This window comes from Rhinoraja longicauda, chromosome 7, assembly GCF_053455715.1.
Source record: "Rhinoraja longicauda isolate Sanriku21f chromosome 7, sRhiLon1.1, whole genome shotgun sequence".
Classification (NCBI taxonomy): domain Eukaryota; kingdom Metazoa; phylum Chordata; class Chondrichthyes; order Rajiformes; family Arhynchobatidae; genus Rhinoraja; species Rhinoraja longicauda.
In genome coordinates this window covers 66,769,900-66,793,536 of record NC_135959.1, presented here as the reverse complement: position 1 = coordinate 66,793,536, position 23,637 = coordinate 66,769,900, and the positions used below count along the sequence as shown (strand labels likewise).

Genomic DNA, 23,637 nt, shown 5'->3' with positions numbered 1-23,637 from the left:
AAGAGGGAGGAAAATGGGAAATAGCATCAGATTAAAATGCGAAAGGGATAAAATGGAGAAAAGGGGCTAAGCATTGTGCAAGCAGCTATATGTACATGACAACAGCCGAGCTATCAAAACATGCATTCACCAAATGAACTAACTGAAGATTTCAGGAAATAAAACTACAGACTTCAAACTATTGAAGCTAATTGAACTTTAAAAAATAATCCTTTTTTGTAGTTAAATTTACCTCAATTGATGTAACAATGTGTATGTTTACAACTCAACATATAACAGAAGAGAAATTGCAAGAAAACAGAAAAGGTTTGTGACAAAATGTATAAAACTTTTATTGCAGAAATACATTTTAATACATTTTTTTTCCACTGTTTAAGATTCAAGTTATTTTTTTAAAGAGCATTCAAGCTGTGATGTAAAATTGGATCATCTCTTAAAGGCTGCAATCCTCGGTGCACACTCCGATATGGTCGAGGACTAGGGATCCTTCACTCCATTGGGGCATTCTAAAATATGGTGAATAAAATAACACGTTACCTGTTGTAGCTAGTTTTGTTCAACTAGCTTACTGAATGAACCCAAAATGAAACAAGTCGTTATTCTGTTCACTGTGATTTAGCCCCAAGCTTAAGCAGTGTAACATTAGCAGATGTAACCCTATAGGTACTCTTTACTTAAAGGGTAAAATTGTAGTTTAAACTATCACTGCACTAAAAAAGATTGTAATCAGCAAAATCATCATCCTATCGATATCCTAGCACAGAATTAAGCACAATTCTCATGCAAGGTGGAAATTGTGTGCAATCAGATTCATCAGAAACTCGATACTGCTGTTTGGTTAATGTTGCTTTTAAACAAACCAAACTAAACTGCTTTATTATAGATTAACAGCATTATTGTAATTTAATGATTACACTAATATAGTTGTAAGTTTGGTATGCAACAGTGAGCATTAATACATCACCCCCCGTCAATTGTTTTTTGCAATTCATGGAAAGCAAGTTTATCCCCACATTGTTCTTGTGAATAGGTCGTGCAATGCCTCATCTGATAGCAACATGTAATGTGTCACAGCATTTTAATACTCGTGATGCTGATTAAAATTGAATCATCCAAGTGCAATGCACTTTCAAAGTGCTTTCAGCTACACAAACCAAAGACTAAAGTTTGTGAAATAAAGGGGCCAATTCTATATCAAGCATTCAAAAATCATACTTACAAGAATAAATAAAAAGGCACACAATACTCAGCACCTAATACAATTTTGAATGAGTATTCTGTTCTTATTTCAGATTTCCAGCATCTGATTTTTTTTAAATTACAGTCTAAGTAAAATAATTAATTGCAGAAGCTGATGACACAGGCTATAATGGCCTGCTGTTTTTGTGCCCATCAAAAATAATCCTCGATCAGCTTTCAGCTTTGTATTTCACAAACATCCAAATATTTATTCAAAGAAATGTTTTGCAGGTTTCTGGCTCTCAATTTTCAGGCAGACAACTCTTCCCCCCCCCACATGTTTGTATAAATTGCACCAAATCAATACCAGTTTTATAAATTCTAATTTATCTGGGTCCCTCTTTATAACTTTATATATTTCAATTAGGTCTCCCTCCCTTAATCATTCTCCATTCCAAAGAAAACTTCAGCTTACTTCAAACTTTTCTCAAAAATAATATTTTTAAACAATTATTTCCAGTGCTGACAATATCTGAGCACCACTCTGATGTAACTTCAGATTTTGCTGTAATAAGGTAGCCCTTGGAAGAAGTGAATGTGTTGAGCTTACGAATGCTCTAAGCAGCCAGTGACTTTTCAATAATTAAAAAAAAACACATTCAAGGCATGCAAGGTAGGAAATTGCTTACCCAAACAACATTTCCCACCACTTCACTTCCAGCAAGGACTCTTTCATTCTCTCAAGTTCCACATCACATTAATTACCACCTTCCACATTCGGGATTCCATTATATTTTATTCATCAAGCATTTTTCTCACTTATCCCCTTGCCTTCACTTTCTGCCCATATTCAATGGATCATCTTCTAAAATTTCAAACGCCATCAATTGTGATCCCACCAAACACTTTTTAAATCCCCTTTCCCAAATTTCAACAATTTCTGGACAGTTTTCCTGTACTTATCATAAATTGTTGCATTGAACTGTCTGTTCACAATGTGATTGTTACATTTGGGAGACCAATCATGGCTTGGTGATCGTTTTGGAGAATGCTGCTGTTCTGTTCACAAGTCTGACTGAAAGCTTCTACCATATTCCACTATCCCACTGCCACCCTTCAGAGTCTGGTTTCCTATTCCAATTAAAATCAAATAACTATTTCAAATAAAGCACCATTGTTATTTCATTTATAATATTCTTTTCCTCGTTTTAGTTAATGATTCTACTTCTAGTTACACCTCAAGTTCGACATTTGATGTCATTTATTTAAATGTGCTGAGTTTTCCTTTTATGAAGATATTTCTGTCTCCCATTCTATTAAAAATGACTTTCCCTTTGTTTACCCCCCCCCCCTTCCCCACTTCATTGCATACAATATCTCTTCTCTTACTTAACATTTCCCAATTCTGATTTTTTTTTAATGACATTTTAACAGTTTCCTTCACTGCAGATGATGCCTGGCCCAAGTATTTCCATCATTTAAAAAATATGAAGCATTTTAATGATGTTCGAGCCCTATGTTTGGTCAAATTGACAGAGGAAGGAGCCTTAAAATATTAAAGCAGAGTGCACAAATTGTTCTTCAATTTTAAGATTTAAGAAAAATTCCCATTGCACTCAAGTGTTCCACGGTGCCTTATGATATGAAATTAATGGACATTAACAATGTCAAGGGTATGCTCAGGCTAAATGCTAATGCCCTAGCATAATCAAGCACGATGGCAATACACATTGTTAAAGGCTACAACAAAAATAAAAAAATCAGTAACAGACATCAAATTTGGTTGAGAATGCGACAAAAGCATTGACAATGTAAAATTTAAATAGGTTACTTTTTTATAAATATCAAAAAATTCAATGACAGTTTATAATGAACTAATGTTGCTTAACATCACTGGTAAGTAAACATCTACTGAATAAATATTTCTCAAATTAATGAATCCCAGCTAATGAGAACGCGTATTTGTTTTCCTTTAGTCATAGAAACATAGAAAATAGGTGCAGGAGGAAGCCATTCGGCCCTTCGAGGCAGCACCGCCATTCATTGTGATCATGGCTGATCGTCCACAATCAATAACCCGTGCCTGCCTTCTCCACATATCCCTTGATTCCACTAGCTCCTAGAGCTCTATCTAACTCTCTCTTAAATCCATCCAGTGATTTGGCTTCCACTGCCCTCTGTGGCAGAGAATTCCACAGATTCACAACTCTCTGGATGAAAAAGTTCCTTCTCACCTCAGTTTTAAATGGCCTCCCCTTTATTTTAAGACTGTGGCCCCTGGTTCTGGACTCATCCAACATTGGGACCATTTTTCCTGCATCGAGCTTGTCCAGTCCTTTTATAATTTTATACGTTTCTATAAGATCCCCTCTCATCCTTCTAAACTCCAGTGAATATAAGTCTAGTCTTTTCAATCATTCCTCACATGGCAGTCCACAATCTTTTATCTTATCCTTTAGTTCAGATGATACCCAAGTACAAAAATTGGAGAAAATAAAAGCTTTCAGATTCAGGCAAGCGAATTGCCAGATAGATTTGTCAGATAGAATTGTCAGACAGAGGCGGGTTTTCATCTACAAAGGAACTTAGTTTACGAGGATAAAGATTTTCAATTCCAGAGAAGCTTTGTTGGTGAAAGTAATGTTTTCATCTCCTTCATTTCCTCAGAATGCACACCAATTTTACCCAATGAAAGGAGGGACTCCTAACTTTCAGGTAGCTTCAGTGTCAAAGTTCTGACATGGGTTGTTCAGATCTGCAGCCAGTCAACCTATGTTATCATCAATGCTGCTGATGAAAAGTATCATCAAAACTTGTTACTTTTCATGCAAAGTATTAATTTGCACTAAATAGACTAATGAGCTTAAATGATGTAATTCCTATTCATGATCAAATTGATCACTGGAAATTATGACACAGAAACCAGAGTGCACATCTTCCTTGACTTTACTGAACTTGATAGCTGACTGACCACCTGATGATTGAAAGTCAACAGTCTGGAAAATCATTGTCAATTTTAGCTGTTCAAATGTACCCCATAGGAGCACATCTCATTATCCCTAAGTGACACAAATGGCCCAAATTTGAAAGCCAGTGGGTTAAATTGAAGGGAATTGAACTGTTAACAATGGATGCTGCAGGAATTAATGATGGACCGTGGCTATTTATAACCCACTTCAATAACTCTGAAGACCAATTTCTCACACTAAAATATGTAGTATGCATGGTTACTAACAAGATAAAATTAAAATGAAAAGTAAAAACAGAGCCAGTCATTGGGAATAGATAATGCAAATAGAGCTTAATGCACTGAAAACGAGCTCGGGCTGCCCAGGTCAATTGGATGTCCCGGTTGCTAACCATTTTTACTCCTCTTCCTATTCCCATTCTTCCTATTCCCATTTCTGACCTGGGCGTCCTCCACTGCCAGCATGAGGCCACACACAAACTGGAGGAACAACATTTCATATTCCACTTCGGTAGTTTCAACCCATTGGTATCAACGTTGAATTCCCCAATTTTAGGTAACTAACAAAGCCCCCTCCCCTCCTCTGTGCCCTGCCTGTTATTTCCCTCCTCCTTCCATTACACCTACAATCCTTCCCCTGATTTCACAATTCTTCAATCATTATCTCACACCTTTAGTCTTTTCATCTCTGGACACTATCTAATCATCTGCCTATCAAAGAAGCCCTCATCTGTATCCACACTTTTCAGTCTTTGTCCTGTTCCTCATCTCTTCCAGCTTTCTTCCCCTGCCACCATCAGCCTGAAGAAGGGTCCTGACCTGAAACATCACCTGTCCACATTCTCCAGAGATGCGCAAGAAGGAAATGCAGATGCTGGTTTACCCTGAAGATAGACACAACATGCTGGAGTAACTCAGTGGGTCAGGCAGAATCGTTGGATAAAAAGGAACAGAGATGTTCCTTTTCTCCAGAGATGCTGTCTGGCCCACTGAGTTACTTTAGCACTGTAGTTTTTTCCTTCTAATTTTCAGCCTATTTACAGAGGAAGCAAAGACATTTTACAAGCAATGCAATAAAGGGTCTTACTAATTTGATGAATTATTTAGTTATAATCTATATTACTACAGTGATTATACTTCATATATGTTTATTAATAACTGGAACTGTTAAATATTGGATCCAGATCCACGTAGATGCCCAAAGCACTGTCAGCTCTCCAGGTATGATATTTGCTGCTCCTAATTGGTGCAATTCCTACATGTCTCAAAACTAATTTTGAAGAGGGCATATTTTGAATCTATTGAGCCACTCGTTAAATTGCATGTCTGGAACAAACAAATCTTGAATTTGGGATTTTTGTAACATGTAGACATTATGATTTATTCCATAAATTCTGGAATTGACCTCCAATTTCTGCACTGCAGCTGCAACATTGATGGATTAAGAAAACCTTCTTCATAGATTTCTACGTTTGTACCTGTAGGAGTCTAAAGAATGTTTTTTTCACTGGCTATTGTCAGCATTTGAAAATGTTAAGCATCTGCCAGTACAAGCCAATCTATTGCCAACTGGATAGATCGAGACACAGAAATGATAATCTCAGTCATAGCCAGTGATAATGGTTGATCTGGAAGGGGTCTTCTTTCAAGCTGATGCGGACGTCTACATAATGCCACACTATAAATCCCGCGTACCCCACCTCCCTGAGCACCTTGAATTTGGTCAAAAAAGGCACAAATGCTAAATTGAAACATTCAAAAATGAAAAATAAACTATAGGCTCAAAGATGAAAAGATTTGTATCCATATAGCTATAAGTTGAATTTAAATAACATGGAGTATGGGTGACTTTTATTCAGATGGGTCAAGGTTTAAATGAAAACTTAAACTGCTGCTCAAACTCTTCTCTGGTTTCCTGAGAAATTTCCCACATGTGAAAAACTGCCTCTAAGTTTATACAGCATGTTAAATGCCCTTCGCAATACCATATCATTGCATCCTTCGGAGATTAATTACAACAATAACATTCTTATACAATAACAAAATAAATTAAATGCAATTCATGATTTCAGTGAGCAGCTTTCTCCGCATAATCTAAACGTGCTTCTGTTAAACTGCAAGTGTGCACTTAAGGAAAGTTGTGTACAAACAAAATCTTTAAATGTTTTTGTAAATTCACTGACTGGTACCCACACTCCACTCAACCTTAACTCCCAATGTCTACACCCGGGTTAAAATCCCCTTCATTTGTGTTTATATAATGTAGAATTAGTATTTACGCTACTTTAACTAAAATTCTTTCAGATGTTTGGAGTTTACTTTAAATAAACCTTCTTGGGGTTTCATGAAAGTCAAGAAGATATGGGACTAACTGAAATATACCAGCCTAAGGATTCCACCTTATAGCTCCTTTTGAGTATTTGCTCACTGTTTTGGAAACAATCCAAATGTTGTAACAGGCCCTCTATCCCCATGGGAATGGATTGGAAAATCATCAATGAATGTCAATGAAAGTCACTAATGAATAATCACCACTGAGATAATGTTTTGTTGAGCAAGATGCAACACATTGTGAGATGAAACACCTTCCTGGCTCATTGGTTAATATGATAATATTGTAGAGATACATTTGTGAGTTCATTACTGAGGGTTAGTCAACATTTTCAGATGGATAAAAACAGTCAATTTGCTTATCTGGAAATAATTTTACTTTGAAAAGACAGTATTGGATTTTTATATCCAAAGTCAATTTCACCCACACCTTACAACATTTTTTTAATAATAATAAAAATATATTGAAGCTACCTATGTATGGTAGGCAGTTAGAGGAACTGAACACTTGCAAATTGTTATAAGAAACGACTTTTAATTTTAATCATGTATGGGAAATGAAAGAGCAACTTGGACATAGCTCAAAGGAAAGTTCAATTTCTGAATCAGAAGGAATGTTATTGTTTATTGAAAATGTAAATCCTACTCAAATGGTCATTGGGTAGTGGTTATTATATCACCAGAACAAATAAATGCCCATTACTTTTCCCAACTCGTGCAAATAATTTCAAAATTAGGCACCATCGACACAGATTCACTTATTGGATTACAGTCCTGCTTCATCTCAGCTTTCTTCATCATTAACATTAATTTTGATAAAATCATAAAGGTACCAAAAAATTGAAGGAAAAAAAATGCTCGTCTCATTTACAGAGTCGTACCTATTGTACCCAGTGTACTTAATCTCTTAGTTAATCAAAATAATGCATTCAAAAGAGATGAGAAGACAAAAAGGGTACAGAAATAGATTAAAATAGAAAAATATTGTTTATGCAAACCCATCCCTTAGAATGCCAAAAACATCCACAGGACAAGCCTTATTACTAATATTAGGATCCAAAATCTTAATATATTCAATGGTATACGAGGGGGAAAAATTAAACCAATCAATTGCCTTTATTATCTGAAGTACAACCCAGTCAAAATAATTTAACATCTCTTCCAGAAGACATCAAAATGTTATATTGTGTAACACCTCCTTAATAAATGAAGTGGATGCTCAGAATGTGCCCTGTAGTGCTGCTTGCACCACAATAATCTCACTCAGTGGCAATAATGAAATCGATGAATAAAATCTTACACTTAAGGAGCGCACATTCGGATTACTGAAATATTTTTCTTAAGAAAAAAGCAGAAGACACAGAAGGGCTCCAATTATCAAAATCCATAAGTGCAATAATCAGACTAATGCAAATTTGGGCAAAAAAGTTATTTTCCACTTACAATGCAGTGGAAACGGGCTGAAATGACCATCTATATACTAAAACTCTCGTTTGTTTGTTCGTTTGTTCCTGAACTCCAGCCAAAACGGTACACGATAGCGCACCAATTTTAGGCCCACCTTACTCAACGTCGTCCTTTTAGTGCTACTAGAGGGAGAGGGAGCTGCACCAATGCAGGAGAGGTTTGAGTCCAACGGGTCCACTTGGTCTAGTTAATGTATAAAACTCATGCCCTCCACTATTTGCCTTTCCCCATGATCTTTCAGCTCTTCCATTATGTTTAGTTTCCTTTTCGTCCTTCTTTCTCTGCATTGGCATTACTGCTCCATATCCTACTTGACCTCTGGCCTCAAAAAAATTACTCAAAAAAACATCTCATCTCACCAACAACTTTCAAGGTTTCACTCCTAACTTTTTGCGGCCTTTCTTTGCCCTTTTTAGTATGTTTTAAGTAAGTATTGTCCACTATGCCATTTCTTTCTCTGATATTAAGGATGCTTAGAAAAGCATGAACAAAATTATTGTTTGTGACTTCAAATCTAAGGCCAATAGGAAATGGGCATCAAAGCACCACTAAAATAAAAAGGAGCAAGACTATTAAAGGATTTTATGCATGTCAGAAAAGGATCATGATTGGCGTGAATAAATAATAGGCGTGAAAAAGGCAGAATAAACACTTTTTCTAACCAATGGTGTTTTTGTACAAATGACATAGATTAATCAGTCAGGAATGTAGAAATGTTGTTAATTTGTTGAAATGTGTACCCTGGCCTCGTGTAACCACAACTTTTTGAAGTGGGGGCCTTCAATTTCAAAACAATTTTAAAGGTGAACCACTGGGTGGCACCAGCAATGGCTGCCTCGCCAACAGTCTGCCTGTCCCTTCCTTCTTTGTGTTTTAATAGTATGTGTTAAATGTATGTTTTTAGTGTTCTTTAGCTTGTTTTATGTGGGGGGTGGGGAGGGTTAGGGGAATCTTTTTCTAATCTCTAACCTCGATTTTTTTCCGTATCGTAACTCCGTCCGCACTGCAGCCTAACATTGAGGATTTGGAGGCCTTTGCTGGAGAGCAATTTTGAGGGCTCCACTGCGGTCGCCTGCAAACTTACCATCGCGGAGCCCACGACCCCTTTGCCAGGGATCGACCTCGGAGCTCCAACCGCAAGTGCTTGCTGACATTCACATCATGGAGCCCGCGGTCTCTGGTTAGAGACCAACTTCGGGAACTCCAAGCCGCAGGAGCTTCCACCACCCCAATGGATGGTTCGACTGCCCCGACCGTGGGAGAATAAAGAGGAAGGAGATTGGACTTTTTTGCCTTCCATCAGTGAGGAATGTGGGGAATCCACTGTGGTGGATGTTTATGTTAACTTTTATGTAGTTGTGTGTCTTGTTGCTTTTTTTCCCGTATGCCTGTATGGTAATTCGCATATCACTGTACATTAATTGGTACATGTGACAATAAAAGACCTTTGAGACCTTTGAAACCTTTAAAAGGAATTACAAAACAAGAGGTCTAATAAGAAAATTTAGGCTCAATTCTGTGGATAACTGAGACTACAGGAAAGAAAATGTATTGGAGCAACCAAGCAATTTCAACATCACACTGGGAAATACGGAATCATGATGATTCAAATGTGTACCCACCCAGAAATCTTCCTGAAGTGGTTTAATATTACTTAGAAGTACTTCCTCATAGTTTCCATAGCCCCTGAACACAACAACTGCTGTCACTCCAGAAGGATGAAGTGCCTTGATGACTGCACGATAAAACTGAAACAAAAAGGGAATATAAATAAGTTAAAATTAAACTTGAACTGGACAAAAAGTATGGTAGTGTAGAACATTATGTCAACACCATTGCAGAGCTTTTCCATCTTCTACATGTAATTAGGTTATTACTTTAATTAAAATTATGATGTTCAACCAAAGGAATAAGAATGAACCCAAATCCAATAGTATTTGAATATTTAGTTTAATTTATTGTTCAAGTTAAAGAATATGTACCTCAAAAGATAAATATAAATTTACAAGAACACAAGAAAATAGCAGAATAGGTCACCTGGCCCCGCAAGCCAACCCCACCATACGATTATAGGTTTCCAAAGAGCACTTTCAAAAATTAAACTTAATTTGCCAAAATTTTAATCTGTTGCAGAGTCCAAATCCCATCAAAACACACTTCCACCAATTTTAGACTAAAATATTTATTAAAAACATGCATTTTAGCACCAGGGGTGACCAAGTATTTTTTTATCTGTTCTATTTTGAAGTCATAAAGATAAAAATGTATCCTTAATAAATGTAGCACTATACTGAATAAAGTGGCAGTGTACTGAACAAAATAAAATATCTCATTTTTTTCTAATCTCAAAAAGTAAATATCTAGGGGGGGGGAGGAAGCCAAACCATGCAAATGATAACTGATGGGGTATCTATATTTATCCACATCAGAATCAAGTTCAATAATGCATGTTACATCTTGACCATTTTGTGATGACAAGGGAGAGTTTGAGCTTCCAGGTATTAAGTAAAAATGTACACTGATGAGTGACCAGGCACTGTGCAAGTTAAGTGACTCTAAGGTTTTTGCTTGAACTACTCTTCAAAATAAAGTGTTTTTGGAGAGTACGAATGAAAGTAACTCGTTTGCAGTATGACGAGAGCTCTTGTCATGTTATTTGAGCTATATTTTTCCTCGGGTAGAATAATGGGAAAAGGAAAAAAATGAATCTATGTTGCAATTAAAGGTAAAAGTCTTCATCTTCCCTAAGCCTCAGTCTGTGTCATCAATTGCAGAAAGTGTAAATAAGAATTATAAAGGCTTGTTCTAAGAAAAAGCAGAAGTAATGTGCACAGAAAAAAAGCACCTGCAATATCTATGATCGGGAGCAATTTTCTGTTGTATGTTTTTGCGATATATTGTGTGTGTCTGAAGCACATTGAATGTAGCAGGGTGAGGACAGACTGATGTACAAACGTACAAGAGTTGTGAGGAATGGTCTCACTTCCTACCATGCATTGACAGTCATATAATTCTCAACTGTTTCTGGCGAACCATTGCTCAAATGCCGGATAAATGTCTCAGAAACGTTCAATTAAAATCATATCCATTACAATATGGTGTCCAGTTGCTTATCACAAAACTGTACGACAAAACTTCAACCAGGGAGAAGGCTTGAGAGTGCAGAGAAAACATACAGCACAAATATTAAAAATGGGGGGAACAAGGACAAGGGAGGTTGTGATTGAGGAGAGGGGGCTGAGTGAAGCTAAAACCAAGTGAAGAGCTGACTTGCACATGTAAAGTCTTGCACCCCATCCCCCCTCAGGAACCAAATAAACCAACACAAAATGGTGTTTCAAAAAAGAAACCATCAAGAAAGGAAGTAGTAACCATGTTTGGGGCAGACCATGCTTCTCGTGGATATTTAAAATTTATACCAGAGTTTAGAAGATGTAAAAAAATTCCAAGAATTTGTTTAAAAGGTGGTGAACTGGTAAATTCACCTGAAAATAAAAGGGTGAAAACAAGGGAAAGCATGCTGACATTTGTAAATTCCAGCATATACCATTTGATATTAAATGAGATAGGTTTGAAATACTGCTTCAAAAAAATGGCTTTAAATTTTTATTTCCCTGGCTTTTAATCCTGCAATATGTATCCCAAAGTGGAATGAAAGACTTTAGCGTGAAGTAGCAGAAGATCAGTTAATTTTAATTACGCTATATTTGACTCAGCAACGTTTAATACTAGATTTTAGCACTAGAATCGGTACAAATTTCCATTTATTTGCACTCTTCAGCAAGTTGATCAGAAAACCTATTTATTTTTAAATCGCAAGTCATTTATATCAATTAAGCAAACTCCATGCCAACCAATTTTACCTTGTTATCTTCCCAGTAGAGAGCTAAGCATTGATCCCCTGGTCTCCAATCACTAAACTGTGTTTTACTTGACGGTACTGAAGCTGGGTTCTCGGTTTCATAAGGTTTTTCCCATGCTCTTTCCCGCTTAATTGGTCCAGTTCTTTTCTTTGACACCGAATCATAAATTCCGTTATCGCTCGGCGAATATTCAGCAGGCTTTGACTGGACAGATTCTGTGGATTTTATAGGTCCTGTTCTTTTTCTCAAAAAGGGATCTGTTTGTCCATTAGATGTGCTATATGCTCCTTCAATTTGTGCATTGTAGTTGTCATCGACATGAAAATTGAAGTCCTTTTCACTATTCACATTTCTACAGATTCCACCTCCTATTATTTGCGAAAGCTCCATGGTTTTCCGCTCATTGTAAAGACTATAATTGTGTCGCTGATTTTCAAATTTTCCTCTCTGTTGTGTGTTGTTTTCCAGTTTATCTTTTTGAATCTGGCTGTCTTTAAATTCCACTGTACTTGGAATTTGTCCAAATTTATTTGTTGAGTTCTCTCCTTTACCCTTTCTAGTTGGCTCATTATCCAAGCGAACTACTTGTCCATGCCCAGCATAATGCCTGCCACCTCTTCTGCCATCATCCACCCAGTGGCCGCATCCAGAAGATGAATGCCTGTCAGGACCTCTGCCCTTCTGTAGGCTAGGGTTTTCAGAAGCTTGCCTCGCTAGTATATTCTCCCTTTGAAAACGAGGTGGTCTGTCATGTTTTTGCGGTCGATCATTATTCCAGGGTATATTTTTCTGCTGAAAGCCTTTCACGGATATATCTTTATCAGCACCTAAATGTGGACCTTGCATTTTTGAATCTAAGATAAAATATAAACAGCAGTACATTACTCAAGCACATGTTGCAACTGATATTAGCACTACTTGTACAATTAATATAGAGAAAATGTCAATAAAAACATTCGCACTTCTTCAGGACTCTTTTACTCTCTCCGTTGCCAATAATATGTAATAAAATAGATGCAAGTTGATTACTTTTATGTATGAAGAGATTTAGGGGAAGAAATTCCTAAGCGTTCTAAGGAAGTCAAGGCGCAGGTGTGCAAGGATAAGTGTAGGACCAGGGAGATGGCATCAGCCAAGGACCTGTTGTGGCAATCGGCAAACTGCAGTGGGTCAAGGTTACTTGGTAAACTGGATTTAATGCATTCCATAACCAGCCTCAAAGCACTTCATGATAGTGGATGTTGACATCCATTGGACGGTAGTTGTTAAGGCAAGAGATCTTGCTTTTCTTTGGCAGTGAGATGATAGTGGTCTTCTTGAAGCAGGGGAGTACCTCAGAATGGAGTATGGAGAGATTAAAGATGTCCATGAATACTCCCGTTAGTTGGTCCGCATAGTTCCCAAGGACGTGGCCAGGGACAACTGGGCTAGTTGCTTTCCGTGGATTCACCATCAGGAAGGCCGATCTAATTTCTGCAAGTGACCCTGGGAAGAGGCACACTTGAGTCTGATGGAAGGGATGTCATCGCCCCATTGAGCTTCTGCTCAAAGCAAGCATAGAATGCATTGTTCATCTGGTAACGGCTGCACTATCACCAGCGGTATTCAGACCATGCCGCACTCTGCGGGTGTCCGAATGATTATAATTGGGATTCAGGTTGATAGTGGCATTTAAAATACTTTTTGGATAGGCACCTAGTTATGCAGGGGATGGTGGGATATGGATCACATGCTGGCAAATAAGAATTTGTCTTGCAATCATGTTTAGCACAAACATTGTGGGCCCAAAGGGTATGTTCCTGTGCTGTACTGGTCTACATTCTATGTTTACTTTCTACAACGATAGTGTGGATTAAAAGTGCCTTTTGAACGTCCATTAGAAAAATGGAAGCTACATTAAGAGACAGCTGAAATGGATACACTCAAAAAATTAGTATAATCACCTCAAAATCTTCCAATATTCAGAGTATTCATTTATATAATTCAGTGTATTAACCATCTGACTTTCAACCTGAAATTATGCTTATTCCAATCACCAAGTTTTAAACATCAAATCTAATGCAAGTAACAACACTGGAGTACCTGGAAGCTTAATGAGAGAGAACACTGTGTCCCCCTCAGCCCTTGACGCCATCGAGTGCCTGCTGACCATGGATGAGTTAGATGGAGAGCCGACGGTAGAAGAGCTCAGCAAGGTCATTGACAGCCTGGCCTCAGGCAAGGCCCCAGGCAGCGACGGGATTCCCCCTGACCTGATCAAGCACTGCAAGACTACCATACTGCTTCCTTTGCATGAAGTCCTCTGCCAGTGCTGGCAAGGAGCTGTACCACAGGACACGAGGGATGCCATGATCATTACCCTCGACAAGAACAAGGGCGAGAGAAGCGACTGCAACAACTACAGGGGCATCTCACTCCTCAACATCGTCGGCAAGGTCTTTGCCCGGTTCATCTTGATCCGCCTGCAGAAGCTGGCAGAACGTGTCTACCCAGAGTCACAGTGCGGTTTCCGAGCTGGAAGGTCAACAGTAGACATGGTCTTCTCCCTTCACCAGCTCCAGGAGAAGTGCAGAGAACAGCGGATGCCCCTGTATATTGCTTTCATTGACCTCACCAAGGCATTTGACTTCATCAGCAGAGATGGCCTATCGTTCAAGGCTCTTGCAACGATCGGCTGCCCACCAAAACTGCAGAGCATGATAGAATCCTTCCACAGCAATACGAAGGGGACAGTGCAGTTCAATGGCAGTTTCTCGGAGCCCCTCGACATCCGCAGTGGCGTCAAACAAGGCTGCGTCCTTGCTCCCACATTCTTTGGGATTTTCTTCGCTCTGCTCCTGAAACATACCTTCGGCACCGCAACAGAGGGGATCTACCTGTGTACTAGATCAGACGGCAGACTCTTCAACCTCACCCGCCTCCGAGCCAAGACAAAAGTACGAGGCTATCATCAGAGACATGTTGTTCGCCGATGACGCAGCAGTTGTGTCCCACACCCAGCAGGAACTACAGTCATTGATGGACCGCTTCTATCGGGCTGGCAAGGACTTTGGGCTGACCGTCAGCCTGAAGAAGACGAATGTCCTGGGACAGGATACAGAGGCACCGCCTGTCATCACCATCGACGACTACGAACTCGATGCCATCCATCAGTTCATATACCTCGGCTCCACCATCACCGACAACCTCTCCTTGGACACAGAGATTGACAAGAGGATCGGGAAGGCAGCTACTGTACAAAGCTGACAGTGAAGACAGTCTACAATGCCTGTGTCAACCGCACGCTGCTGTACGGCAGTGAGACATGGACTACATATGCCAGACTGGAGAAAAGACTCAACACCTTCCACCTTAGTAGCATCCGCCGTATCCTGGGTATATCCTGGCAAGACAGAGTGTCCAACGCCGAGATTCTGTCTGGCGCTGGCCTTCCCAGTACGTACACTCTACTCAGGCAGCGCAGGCTGCGGTGGCTGGGCCATGTCCACCGCATGGAGGATGGCCGTATTCCAAAAGACATCCTCTATGTAGAGCTAACATCTGGGAGGAGAACCATCGTTTGCCCCCAGCTACGTTACAAGAATGTCTGCAAGAGAGATTTGAAGGTGCTCGACATCGATGTAGAGTCCTGGGAGAGCCTTGCAGCTGACCGTACGAGGTGGAGAGGTACCCTGAACCAACATCTCAAAACGGGGGAAGAGAAACTGATGAACGCATCGGCAGACAAGCAACGCAGCAACTTCAACAGACCGGAGTCCACACACAAATGTGACCTTTGCGACAGAGACTGTCACTCCCGCATTGGTCTCTTCAGCCACAAGCGACGCTGCTCTAGCCGAGGTGTGGAGCAAGCAGCCAACTAGGATGCATCACCCATGGTCAGCCATGACCGATCGGGACAAAGAATGCACTCGATGCAAGTACAGGTTGAACACAGATTTTCCGGCAACTGATCACACCCCCCCCCCCCCCATGTCATCCCAACAAAATACGGGAACGCTCTTTGGGGTGGTCCCTCCCTCTGTTGCGAAAGAGTTATTTGTTTCCATCTAAGCATTGAAATCCCTCCTTGGCTTTGTCGAATTCTGTATCTGGCTCAATATTTAGGTTTTTAGTGTTTCAACTTAATTTATATCCCCACACACCACCCCACAACCCCTCCTCTCACCATTCTGTTCAATTTTCCACTTATCCTCTGGAACTCTGAACTTCCTGTCAAGCCTACTCTAATTTGCTGGGCACCTTTAAAAGGCTGCTTCCCAAAATCCCTTTTCAACTATGCTCTCAATCTTCTCACCTAACTGTTTCGCAAAGGCAATACAGTAAACCCTTGTTTTAATGCACCCACTTATAACCAATTTCAGACTTAGCAGACGGACTCACCGTCACCCCAGCTGTTTAGAGCCCTGGCTTCCGACCCCACTCCCGACTCGCAAGGTGCACCAGCGAGCCTTCTTCACCCACTGCATGTTCCAGTGACATGGCTGTTGTTGCAGCTCACGTTATGGCCTCTGGAGACAGCAGTTTCTTCAGGCCACTGACAGAACGCACTCTGTCATAGTGGGGCTCCCTCCTCTCTCACCTGCCGTCACTTCCAAGGTGCAGTTGGTTGGGGACTCTAGGGGAAAAGGCAGCAGTGGTGGAGGGGGGGGAAGAAGCCGACTGGAAAGAGCGACAGGAGAAGCAGGTGGCGGCGGTCGAGCGTGGAATGGAGAAAGCCACCATCAACAGAAAGAATTAGCAGGGGAGAGGGGAGGGAGCTCCATGGTGAGAAAGCACTATCCTCAGGGGCTACAACATGAGCCACAACAACAGCCGTGTCACCAGACCATATGGCGGGTACACCTTGTGAGTTGGGAATGGGGTTGAAAGCTGGGTCCCCAAACAGCTGGGGAGATGGTGCGAGCCGGGGATGGGTTGGCAGGTCATTCCATTCACATTCTGTTTACATTTTATATTTGTTTTATTTAAGCTTCTGGCACTCCATGGTGCTCAAGAGACACGAGTGGGGAGTTTTTAGTGGGCCAGGGGTGTACTGTCTTTTCATTATCTTGTGACCTCTTGGTCCGGAAAAATAGATAATCCAAAAAGGCTCTGGAAGAGGATGCCGGAAAAATCGGTGTTCAACCTGTAGTACGGCTCAATATTTTGCACATACATTAGCCAAGTATTCTTGATTACATTACAAGAACATCAATTAATTCAAAAAATATCTTCAAATACACACGTTACTCCATTTATACTTGTTTCTCACACAGTGCTCCAAATACTAACCTTCAACCGTCAAGGAACTCATCTTTGATTCTAAGAAGTCAAACAATGTGCTTGGTGCCGATGGTCTAGCACCAGTTAGATCATCATCATCTTCAGATCTTGATCTCCCTCTACCTCTTCCTTTTCCTAATGCAAATCAAAGTATTTGAATTTAAAATATTTCTACGTCACACATTCATTAGGCATAAATATACTTATAAATTATACACAACAGTAATACACATCTGATGCAACAATTAACTGAGGTTTCACAAGACTGCTTGAAAGTTTAAAAATAAAACTTCAATGGCACAATGGTTAAATGCAGTTAGTATAGCACTTAATCAGAGACTCAAATAAACCAGATCCTCTCTATACTCATCTCCAGACTTGACAGTTATTCAGATCAGCTTCTTCCACTGCTGTAGATTAAGCATGGACCTCAAGTCATATCCGTGCTGCCTGCTAAGCACGTGCTCACTGCCCTACACTGGTTCCTTCTGTGGAAGATGTCAAATTTAATCTCTTGTTCTAATTTTCAGATCTTTTCTTCATCCAGCACTCAAATTCTACTCAGACAGTGCCCTCCATAATGTTTGGGACAACGAGCCGTCAATTATTTATTTGAGATTTGTAATAGGGGGAACAAAAAATCACTGTGCCACCCTTTATAATAAATAACTTTAAATAGTTATTTAAACACTCATAGCAATCGAGCAAGTAAAAAATGGTACTTGCATAATTATTTAACATTTGTGCTATGCACCCAGACTCTCTAAACGTAAATTGAAAACTTAATCTAACATTGTAAAAGGTAAACATTAGAAGAACTTCATAAAAAGTAGCAATAATACCTATAAGATTGACAGGAGACCCAACATCCTGGTTCAAACTAATGAAAAATGCATAATATATATTTTAAATGTTTGGAAATACTCAGATTTAATGGCGTGATTAAAAGTTAAGGAAAATTGAGTTGAATTGTGAATAAACAATTCCTCAGACTTTACCTCTGATAGGATTATGCACAGGAGGTTGTGGTTTGACGCTGCTGAGAAGAAAATTTAATGCATTTTCCAAACTATTGCTGTGCTCCATAAGAGCTTGCCTTGCTTCCTCCTTGCTAAAACCCATTTCAATTATGTCGTATAAAGCTCGCTCATCAACCTACAAAAGACAAGAACTCGTTAATCCATACAAAATATACTTTTGATTAGTGCTCAGTGCCAAGCAACCCTACTGTACTGCATTTTGCTGCTTAGCTGTTTATTGAAAGTCATTAAAATCATTTTATTAACAACTTATTGTTGGAGGAAAATGGAGCACCTGGAGGAAACCCGCAGTCACAGGCAGAACGAACAAACTCTATATAGACAGCATCCATAGTCAAGATCAAAACCAGGTCTCTGGCACTAAGGCAACAACTCTACCACTGCGCCACATCTGGGATGTGGGAGGAAACCAGAATACCTAGAGGAAACCCATTTGGTCAGAGGGAAAATATGCAAACTCTTCACCAGACCACCAGAGGTCAGGACAGAACTCAGCTCTCTGACACTGCGCGACAGCAACTTTACCAGCTGTGCCAGTACAGGTGCTGTTCAGCATAAGATGGGGTTTCGTTCCGAGAAACCCATCACAAACTGAAAATATTGTATGTCAAAATGCATTTAATACACCTGATCACGTGGCCGGAAGCAGGCTGCGGCTCACTGCCGTTTGCATCATTGCAAAGTCGAAATATCACAAGTTGAAGCATCGTAAGCTGGGGAGCATCTATAGTTATAAATAATTCTGGACCTGGGGAGAGGGGGTCGGACAAATTTGGGGTAACGCAGATTACAGCATTATTAGGTAGAAACAAGGAGACTAAATTGGGATCAGTTGTCATTGGGCAAGTCCACATCTGACATGCGGGAGTCATTTAAAGGCTGGCTGAACTGAGTTCAGGACATGTTGCAGTAAGGAAGAATAATAAGGATGGCAGATTAAGGGAGCCTTGGATGACCAAAGAAGTTATACATTGGATCAAAGAAAAAAGTGTATACATGGTTTAGAAAGATGAAAATTGGACAAGGCCTTTGAGGAATATAAAACAAGCAGGAAAACACTCAAGCAAACAATTAGAAATGCTGAAAGTGATCATGAAATCTCCCAAACCTCTGACCTCCTCTACCAAGGACAAGGGTAACATGCATGCATAAGGCAGCATCTACAAGTTCACATGCATGCGTAAGGCAGCATCTACAAGTCAAACCTATACTCAACTCAAAAATGTAACATGTAACAAAAATGTCTTCTATTGTTGCTGGGTCTATAATCCTAGAAGTTTCTACATGACCACAACTGAAAAGTACTTTTACCAGAAGTACTGTAGCAATTCAAGCAGATAGATCTCTACCTCGTCTTCTTGGGTAATAAGGAATTAGCAATAATAGCTGGCATTGCTAGTCAAGTCCATTTATCAAAAATAAATGAATACAAAAAAAATGGGTTCATCATTTGTAATCTCTGGGGTTGGGTCAAGGAAAATATAACCGATAATTATTTTATTACTTAATTTGATCAAGAAATATTAGTTACCTAGCTCATAGAACATATACTAATTTCAGGATAAAGTACACTATTTTCCAGTATGGAGTTTGTTATCAGTCTTCAGCCAAACAAATAAGGAACAAAGGCAATAAATTCAATAAAGTCATTAATTTTACAATTTAAAGTCTACCTCTGTGTATTCAACATTATTTTAAGAGGCAATTAGCTAATAATATTTAACCAAAACAAATCACATTTTCCACAATCAATAAATTTACAAAATGTTTGACAACATTTTACATTACAATATTTTACACAAATATATTAATTAGTATTAAGCCTAAAATGTTACCAATTCTCGATACACTCCTTCATGTTTCCCATCCATTCTTGTACTCCTTTCCTCTTTGTACTTCTGGAAGGTATCCTTGTTCCTGTTGTTTGCAGTACTTGAGTTTAGATTGCTTCGGGCATTGTTCCCTCCACCAAATGTCTTTGCCTTGATTACAACACATGGGAATCAGGATACAAAAGATCACTTATGGTCATACTTGATTTTGATGCAGATTTCAGAGGGATGTTTAAAAAGCGCTGAATTTTTAAAATTTCATTTAAGATTTTGACCATTAATTCTATCCGTATATCTTCAGATTAGGAAAGTCAAGTTGCAAGGCTGAAGCTAAACCCACATGTATACAGTGCCCTCCATAATGTTTGGGACAAAGACCCATCATTTATTTATTTGCCTCTGTACTCCACAATTTCAGATTTGTAATAGAAAAAAAATCACATGTGGTCAAAGTACACCATGTCAGATTTTAATGAAGGCCATTTTTTTTCCATTTTGGTTTCACCATGTAGAAATTACAGCTGTGTTTATGCATAGTCCCCCCATTTCAGGGCACCAATGTTTGGGACACATGGCTTCACAGGCGTTTGTAATTGTTCAGGTGTGTTTAATTGCCTCCTTATTGCAGGTATACGAGAGCTCTCAGCACCTAGTCTTTCCTCCAATCTTTCAACCACCTTTGGAAACTTTTATTGCTGTTTATCAACATGGGGACCAAAGTTGCGCCAATGTAAGTCAAATAAGCCATTATGAGACTGTCACCTTCTGCACCGAAAGCCTGGTAAGAAGGCTGAAGATTTCAGGACCAAAGAAGAGGATTCTCCTGTGTACCATAAATCAAGAGAAGTCTGTAACCAGTTGTATTATTTGGGGGTTGGAAATATTTGGTCTGGACAACAATGATTTTGTTCAACTATCCGATGTGTTTACCAATAGGACCATTCCTGTTTCCCAGTCAAACATTCCCAGACAAGAAGACCTGAAGCAATGGCCTTACTTGAAGGATGTCAAGATTTCTGAAATAGACTCTGGCATTGACCTACTCATCGGAACTAATGCTTCTAAGGTATTGGAACCTTGGGAGCTGGTCAACAGCCAAGGAGATGGACAATACGCCATGAAAACCTTGTTTGGATGGGTTATTTATGGTCCTCTGAGAAAAGACCATGACAGCAGGTAAGGAAGTGGCTCTCCTGCTGCGGTTATCAATCGAATATCCATTGCGAATCTGGAGGAACATCTGGTCAAACAATATAATCTGACTTCAATGAAGGATCCAGCAAGGAAAAGGAAGAAATGTCCAGAGAAAAGGTAAAGTTCGTGGATATTATGAATTGTTCAGCAAGGATGACAGATGGACATTATTGTCTAGACTTACCTTTTAAGCAAGAGAATATCAGCATGCCGAACAACCGTTGCATAGCAGAGCTGCGTATCCAGTGCTTGAAACGCAAGTTTAATAAGAATGAGAAGTTTTGTAATGAATATACATCTTTCCTCACAGAAATGATTGATTATGGTTATGCTCAAAGGGTACCAATGGACCAGCTGAATCGAAGTGATGGAAAACTCTGGTACATCCCTCGGGGTGTATCACTCGAAGAAAGGACCAATAAGAGTGGTGTTTGACTGCAGCAGTCTTTAAGGGTACATCACTTAACTGCCAACTACTGCAGCGTCCAGACCGAACTAACTCATTATAGGAGTTCTCATCCGATTCGGACAAGAGCGGGTTGCTTTGATGGCAGATATCAAAGCAATGCTTCATCAGGTCAAGGTATTAGAAAGGCATATTGACTATCTGTGATTTTTGTGGTGGCCTAACGGTGATGTGCAGCAAGGACTTGTTGAATAACGGATGAAGGTACATGACAGAGCCATGTCATCACCAAGTTGTGCAAACTTTGCATTGAGAAAGATTGCTGAGGATAACGGAGCATACTTTTCGCAAGAGGTGACAAATACGTAAAGCAACAACTTCTACGTGGATGATGGTTTAAAATCCATGCAGTCGGAACAGGAAGCAATTCAGATGATAAAAACCCTGACTGACATCTGCCAAATGGGAGGATTTACACTATCAAAATGGATCAGTAATAGGCGTGCTGTATTAACATCCATTCCTCAAGCAAGTAGAGCTAAAGAGATCAAGGAGTTGGACTTGGACCAGGACAATCTGCCGATGGAAAGAGCACTAGGATTGCACTGGTGCGTTGAAGCAGATGTGTTCAAGTTCAAAATTGGTGTACAGGAACGACCGTGCAATAGACGTGGCATCTTGCCTGTAGTCGGCTCTATCTACGATCCTTTAGAATTTCTAGCACCATTTACTTTGCCTGCTAAGTTTATTATGCAGGAACTCTGCAAGGAGAAACTTGGTTGGGATGACGACATGCTTCATACTTTTCTCAGCGATGGACAGGATGGCTAACAGATCTCAACAAGATTGCAGAGTTTAAAGTGGACCGGTGTGTATGAAGCCCACAAACTTTGGTCAAATCAGATATGTACAGCCACACCACTTCTCAGACGCAAGTGAAAGTAGCTATGGTACGATAGCAAAGAAGTGCATATTGCATTTATATTGGGAAAGGCCAGAGTGGCACCATTAAAACAGATGGCAATTCCCAGGATGGAGCTTATAGCTGCAGTCTTAGCTGTCAGAGTTGATGTAATGCTGCGGAAAGAATTACAGCTTCAACTGGACAAATCCGTTTTCTGGACCGATAGCACAAGTGCTTAAGTACATCAATAACAAAACCTAATGCTTTCAAACGTTTGTAGCAAACAGAATCGCCTTTGTAAGGGATGTTACTGACATGTCACAATGGAGATATGTTAGCACAAAGTAAAATCCTGCAGATAAAGCAACGAGGGGATTAACTGCAGACTGCTTTTTAAGCTGCGAAAGATGGACCAAAGGACCAGAATTTCTCCGTAGATCAGATAGGGAATGGCCAAAACATCACTTGGAAGCCACAATTTCTGCTGAAGATCCTGAAATTAAGCCAGACATTATTGTGAATGTTATTGCAAAGGATCCATTGAACCCCACGAATTCTCTGATTACTTATTTTTCATTGTGAGGAAATTGAAGATTGCAGTAGCTTGGTTTATTAAGGTAAAGACAATGCTCTTAAGGCAGGCTCAAAAGAGAATGGAAATCCAGGCTGCTGTGAGTAGCCTTGAAAATGATCCTGACAAGCTGAAAAAGGTTGGAATGGAGATGCAAATCTTTAAAGCTACACTCTAAGGACGATGTTTATGTCCAGAAGATCTTTTTCAGTCAGAAAATGCAATCATCTCTTTCAGTCAAAGGCAAAGATTCGAGCCAGAACTGTCAGCACTAGAAAGTGGTAATCCTGTCAAAGGAGGCAGTAATTTATAGAAACCTGATCCAAGGCTGCAGGATGGACTTCTGAGAGTAGGAGTCGCCTGAATAGGCTCGCAATACTTGAAGAAGCTAAACATCCTATTATTCTTTCGAAGGTCGAAGGACTTCTACATATCCACGTTACTGTTACGACATATCCATAAACAACTAGGTCATGGACGAAGAAATCATATGCTGGTTCATCTTCGTAAAAGGTACAGGATTATCAAGGCTAACTCCTCTGCAATGAAAATTATAGCAGACTGTGTTGTTTGTAAACGGCAGTGGGGAAGAGTTGGGGTCCCAGAGAGGCTAAGAG

The 23,637-nt window shown here is 39.7% G+C and overlaps 1 protein-coding gene across 4 annotated transcripts in view; it reads right to left on the bottom strand.

Annotated features, from left to right (window-relative positions):
• tdrd3 (tudor domain containing 3) overlaps positions 1 to 23,637 on the bottom strand; it is a 68,513-nt gene that overhangs the window by 15,273 nt on the left and 29,603 nt on the right. For 3 of the 4 annotated variants that reach the window (XM_078402751.1, XM_078402752.1, XM_078402754.1), the window contains 5 exons: positions 19,949 to 20,095; positions 18,072 to 18,228; positions 17,083 to 17,208; positions 11,809 to 12,662; positions 9,568 to 9,693 (listed from right to left, as the gene is read on the bottom strand). In XM_078402751.1, the coding sequence (XP_078258877.1) occupies positions 9,568 to 9,693; positions 11,809 to 12,662; positions 17,083 to 17,208; positions 18,072 to 18,228; positions 19,949 to 20,095 (1,410 nt within the window). Of the gene's footprint in view, positions 1 to 341; positions 507 to 9,567; positions 9,694 to 11,808; positions 12,663 to 17,082; positions 17,209 to 18,071; positions 18,229 to 19,948; positions 20,096 to 23,637 lie in introns of those variants that run through there. The other variant, XM_078402753.1, reaches the window with a different exon arrangement.